Source organism: Ranitomeya imitator, chromosome 5 (assembly GCF_032444005.1).
Source record: "Ranitomeya imitator isolate aRanImi1 chromosome 5, aRanImi1.pri, whole genome shotgun sequence".
NCBI classification, from domain to species: Eukaryota; Metazoa; Chordata; class Amphibia; order Anura; family Dendrobatidae; genus Ranitomeya; species Ranitomeya imitator.
Genome location: NC_091286.1, coordinates 82,259,108 through 82,265,107, shown reverse-complemented (window position 1 = coordinate 82,265,107; position 6,000 = coordinate 82,259,108). Strand labels below are relative to the sequence as shown.

The 6,000-nt window shown below is 48.7% G+C and overlaps 1 protein-coding gene across 1 annotated transcript in view; it reads right to left on the bottom strand.

The window, feature by feature from the left end:
- The window catches only part of PSME4 (proteasome activator subunit 4), a 228,326-nt gene that overhangs the window by 6,227 nt on the left and 216,099 nt on the right, over positions 1-6,000 (bottom strand). The window contains exons 44-45 of the mRNA XM_069768879.1: positions 1,445-1,607; positions 214-347 (exon numbers count right to left, since the gene is read on the bottom strand). Coding sequence (XP_069624980.1) covers positions 214-347; positions 1,445-1,607 — 297 coding nt within the window. The remainder of the gene's footprint in view (positions 1-213; positions 348-1,444; positions 1,608-6,000) is intronic.

Genomic DNA, 6,000 nt, shown 5'->3' with positions numbered 1-6,000 from the left:
TCAAGAGCCACCAACAGGTCATGTTTTCAGGATCTCCTTAGTATTGCACAAGTGATTGAATGCTTGCCTGTCCAGGTGATGCAATTATCACCTGTGCAATACTAAGGAGATCCTGAAAACATGACCTGTTGGTAGCTCTTGAGGACTGGAGTTGGGGAATACTGCTGTAACGTTTATAAATTAATAAAGTGCATATTATGAAGTTTATGTCACCTCTATAGGCTGCGGATCATTGAGATGTACACTAAGATCCATTAGTAGCTGTGGCATCCAGGTAGGGACATCATAAGGACTGGATAAAATGCATGCACTAAGCCCTAGGACTCCAGCATGGCGTCTGACAAGATCTGTAGAGTTAAAAAAACAAAACAGTATAAAATGATATATAACTGCAAATAGGGGACACCTATTGGTCAGAACAATCAAATCAGTCTGTCAAGACCTAGGATCATCCAAAAGTGAGTGAATCGATCATCTTCCCATTACTGTGTCTCTCCATATGAAAATACATTATCCGATACCAAACAAATAGTCTATCTGCTGCACACGAAAAAAAAACCCCCAGAATGTTTCAGCTCCTTGGCTTGACACTCCAGGCTTGGCCACTAGAGCCGTATTATTAAGTTAGTATTAGGACTAGTGATGAGCGAGTGTACTTGTTGCTCGGGTGGTCTCCGAGTATTTATGACTGCTTGGAGATTTAGTTTTTGTTGACAGCTGAATGATTTATAGCTACTGGCCAGGCTGAGTACATGTGGGGGTTGCCTGGTTGCTTGGGAATCCCCACATGTAATCAAGCTGTCTAGTGGCTGCAAATCATGCAGCTGTTTCAAAGAAAACTAAATCTCCGAGCAGTCACAAATATTCGGAGGTCACCCAAGCAATGAGTACACTCGCTCATCACTAATTAGGGCCAATCGCATGGAACCTAACTTTAATAATATGCATAGTGGATGTCTTCAATGCCAACATATCAGCTTGAACCTAATATAAGCTTTCAATCTTCCCCATCAGTTGTGATACAAATGAGGTCATTTTTTTACAACATGTAAAATGGCGAGTCATTGGACCTCAGGTATGCAAAAGCTATATACAGATGGCTCGTTTGGCCGGCCGCCATTAAGCCTATGTCCCATCCCCTGATGATGCTGCTGTGAAACATGTTGGGGGGAAGCTGGTGCTAAAATTTTTTGTCCTATTCTGCCAATATGCATACCAGGTGCTATACACTTTCCAAATATAAATTAGCAAGAATAATACATAAAATAACTGAAGACTTCTGAGACAGATTAGGGACATAACGTTTTATACCCTTTGTATATACTATATTGTAATTAATAGAAATAAAAGTTACATTTTATGGTCTACTACTTATTTGGGGTTCATCTTGGCTCCTCCATTATTTTTGTTATACTACTGCACAGGAGAGAACCTGGATACCCACCTCCTGACGGAATCATATCCACAGATTCACTTAGCTCTCTCTTGCGTTTTTTAGGCAGTCTTGTTTTGCAGAGCTTCTCAATGTGTGCTTGCATAGCTGCATCCATCTTCAGGAAATTGCATTGTAAAAGACCACTGAGAGTAGTGGCGGCCATTTCTCTGACCTAAAGAAAAAAAACGCACATACATGGTTTAAGATAACAAAATACAAATTACCGGTAATACTTTGACAAATCTATACCCACTATGTAATTATCTACATATAATTTTCACATATCCATAAATAAAAAAAATTATAAAAATAGGGATTTTTGTGTACTCATCGTAAAATCCTTTTCTCCGAGCCACTCATTGGGGGACACAGGACCATGGATGTTATGCTGCTGTCACTAGGAGGCTGACACTAAGTTGAGACAAAAAAAGGTTAGCTCCTCCCCTGCAGTATACACCCTCATGCTGGCTTCCAAAGACCCAGTTCAGTGCAAAAGCAGTAGGAGAATAATATCAATATAAAACTTAACATTAGAGTATAACATGTCAGAAAAAGTCAAGAACCAAAAAGATAAGCCGTGAGGCTATCAGGGTGGGTGCTGTGTCCCCCAATGAGTGGCTCGGAGAAAAGGATTTTACGGTGAGTACACAAAAATCCCTATTTCTCCTTCGCCACATTGGGGGACACAGGACCATGGGACGTCCCAAAGCAGTCCCTGGGTGGGGAACAATACAACCAAATAACTCGGTGTACCATCAGAGTTATAAATGCACCACGGCCGCCTGCAGAATATGTCTGCCAAGGGCCGCATCCGCGGAAGAATGAGTGTGGACGTTGTAGTGCTTCGTGAAAGTATGCAGGCTAGACCATGTTGCGGCCTTGCAAACCTGCTCCGCCGACGCCTGGTGCCGAATGGCCCAGGAAGCACCAACTGACCGAGTAGAGTGAGCTCTAACCCCCGCCGGGATGGGCCTGCCCCTGACTCGATAAGCTTCTTGGATAGCCGATCGGATCCATCTGGCTATCGTAGCCTTAGACGCGGCTGAGCCCTTCCTGTGACCCTCATGGAGGATAAAAAGGGAATCCGATTTACGGAAAGAGGCAGTCCTAGAGACGTACCTCCTGAGAGCTCGTACCACATCCAAAGTGTGAAGAGCCTTTTCGACCCTGTGTTTTGGTTGTGGACAAAAGGAGGGAAGAATAATATCTTCATTGAGGTGAAAAGATGACACCACCTTAGGGAGAAAAGCAGGAGATGGGCGTAAGACTACTTTGTCCTGGTGGAAGGAAAGGAAGGGCGCCCGGCAGGAAAGAGCGGCCAGCTCCGAGATGCGCCTGATAGACGTTATCGCCACAAGGAAGACCACCTTCCAAGAGAATAGATAGCGGGACGTCTTGCAGAGGTTCAAACGGAGGTTCCTGAAGGACACAAGACCAAGTTGAGATCCCAGGTCTCTAGTGGCATTCTGTAGGGTGGAGCCACGTGGGAGACCCCTTAAATGAAGGTCCTGACTTGCGAGTTAGTAGAAATCTTACGCTGGAACAACACCGACAGCGCTGAAATCTGGCCCTTGAGGGAACTGAGGGCCAGGCCTGAATCCAAGCCGGACTGGAGAAATTCCAGAATGAAGGAAATAGAGAAAACGAGAGGGGGACGACCACGGAGTCTGCACCAGGAGAAGGCTTTCCAGGTGCGGTGGTAGATGCGAGCGGAAGACGTCTTGCGAGCTCTGATCATGGTGGAAATGACCTGCTGGGAGAAACCTGCTTGAGTTAGGATCCAGGTTTCAACAGCCACGCCGTTAAATGTAGGGCCCCTGAGCTCTGATGGTAGATCGGTCCTTGGCGGAGTAGATCTGGGCGGTCTGGCAACCGCCAGGGAACGTCGGATACGAGATGTACTAGTTCCGCATACCATGCGCGACGCGGCCAATCCGGGGCGATAAGGATCACCGGAATCCCCTCTATCTTGATTTTTTGGATCACCTTCGGCAACAGAGGAAGTGGGGGGAACACGTACGGGAATCAGAAGTGGTGCAATGGGAATATCAGAGCATCCACCCCGACGGCTCGGGGATCCCGAGAACGCGCTATGAAGTTGGGGACTTTGGCGTTGAGTCTGGATGCCATCAGATCCACGTCCGGAGTCCCCCAGCGAAGGCAGATTTGATGAAAAATGTCTGGATGGAGCTCCCACTCTCCCGAAGCGAGACCCTGACGGCTGAGGAAGTCCGCCGCCCAGTTCGACACCCGGAATGTGTACCGCGGAAATGGTGGAGTGGTTGTCCTCGGCCCAACGGAGGATGTGTGTGACCTCCTGCATCGCTGCTCTGCTGCGAGTGCCCCCCTGATGATTTATGTACGCCACAGCTGTGACGTTGTCCGATTGTATTCGGACTGGGTGACCCGCAAGCAGAGGGTGAAAACTCCTCAGGGCAAATCTGATAGCACGGATCTCCAGAATGTTTATGGGAAGTTTCGACCCCCGCATCGACCAACGCTCCAGTGTGGTGGAGAAACACCGCTCCCCAACCGAGGAGACTGGCGTCGGTGGTCACTACCAGCCAATGGATCAGAAGAAAAGACCTCCCCTGGTGGAGAGTTGACTCCAAAGTCCACCACATGAGCGTCTGCCTGGTCCGCAGAGACAGAGGGCATGGTCGGTCGAGGGTAAAGGGACTCCTGTTCCAGTTGTCCAGTAAAGCTTGTTGTAATGGACTGAGATGCAGTTGGGCGAAGGGAATCGCTTCCATCGAGGCCACCATCTTCCCCAGGACCCTCATGGCAAACCGAATGGACTGCGGGCAAGGGCGAGAAAGCATCCGGGCCCCCTGTTGAAGTGCTTGGGCCTTGGACCGAGGAAGAAAGATCAGCCCCTTGGATGTATCTAGGATCATACCTAGGAAAGACATCCTTCGAGCTGGAACAGGGGAGGATTTGTCCAGGTTGATTAACCAGCCTAGGCGCGAAAGGGAATCCAACGTAATGCGGACACTTGCTTCGCAGGCATGAAAAGATGGACCTTTGACCAGAAGGTCGTCTAGGTAAGGCAACACGACCACTCCTCGGGAATGCAGGATGGCCATGACAGCCGCCATGACCTTCGTGAATACCCTGGGAGCTGTGGCAAGACCGAAGGGCAAGGCCGTGAATTGAAAATGGACCTCTTGGATGGCAAAACGGAGGAACCTTTGGTGTGGCGGAAAGATTGGAATGTGAAGATAAGCATCTTCGATGTCTATTGATGCTAAGAACTCGACTCGCTCCAATGAGGAAATGACCGACCGAAGGGACTCCATCCGGAAATGTCGTACTTTCACGTGCTTGTTTAGGAGTTTCAAGTCCAAGATAGGGCGCACAGACCCGTCTTTCTTTGGTACGACGAAGAGGTTTGAGTAGAAACCTCTGAACTTCTCGTGTTCCGGAACCGGAATGATGACCCCGTTTCGGCGGAGGGAATTGATGGTGCAATGGAGAGCGCGTGATTGAGCTCTTGAATTTGGGAGACGAGAGGGAAAAAAACGATCTGGAGGGGAGACAGAAAATTCTATTTTGAAACCAGATGACACCAGGTCTCTGACCCATTCGTCGGGAATGACGGAAAGCCAGACATGACGAAAAAGCAGGCGTCCGCCTACCTTGGTGGTGTCGACTGGAATACCCCCAGAGTCATTGTGAAGGAAATCTGGCAGATCTTGAACCTCTGGTTCTGGGTTGTCTAGGTCTTCCCCTCCAGGACTGATTCAGCTTGTAAGAAGGCCGAGAGTCCTTGTCTGAGCGTGTAGATCGTTCTGATCTAGACGATGCAGTGGAGTTGGACCAGAAAGGGCCACCTCGAAAGGGGCGAAAACGAAAATACTGTTGGCGCTGAAAAGCAGCTTTTGGTCTGTGTTGAGGGAGGAACTTCACCTTTCCCCCTGTAGCATCAGAAATAAGTTGGTCCAATTTTTCTCCAAATAGGCGTCCGCCCTGAAAGGGGAGAGAAATCAGAGACTTTTTTGAGGAGGAATCCGCCCGCCACTCTCTAAGCCAGATAGCTCTCCTAATGGTGACGGCGTTTGAAGCCACTGTTGCTGCACAGTCTGCTGCGTCTAAGGATGCGTACATCACATAATCTGCTGCCATAGCAATTTGTTTGGCGAGGTCCGCCGCTTCAGCCGGAAGAGTGTGGTCCTGAAAGGAATGTGCCAGAGTATCTGCCCAGGAAACCATAGCTTTGGCGACCCATGCTGCAGCGAAGGAAGGGGATAGGGAGGAACCTAAGGCTTCATACACTGATCGCGCCAAGGAATCCAACTGGCGCTCTGTGGGACTTTTAATTGATGTTCCGTCAGGTACTGATAACAGCGTTTTGGTAGCCAAAACGCGACACCGGAGGATCCACCAGCGGTGGTTCCGTCCAATCCTTAACCAGCTTTGAGCAAAAAGGATATTTAGATTCAAGAGCCTTTTTGCCCATAAAGCGTTTATCCGGTCGCTCCCTGTGCCTCTTAACTATCTCTAGAAAATCCGGATGGGAGGCGAACACCTTATGGGACGCTTGTTTCTAGTGAAGGAAACCGCTT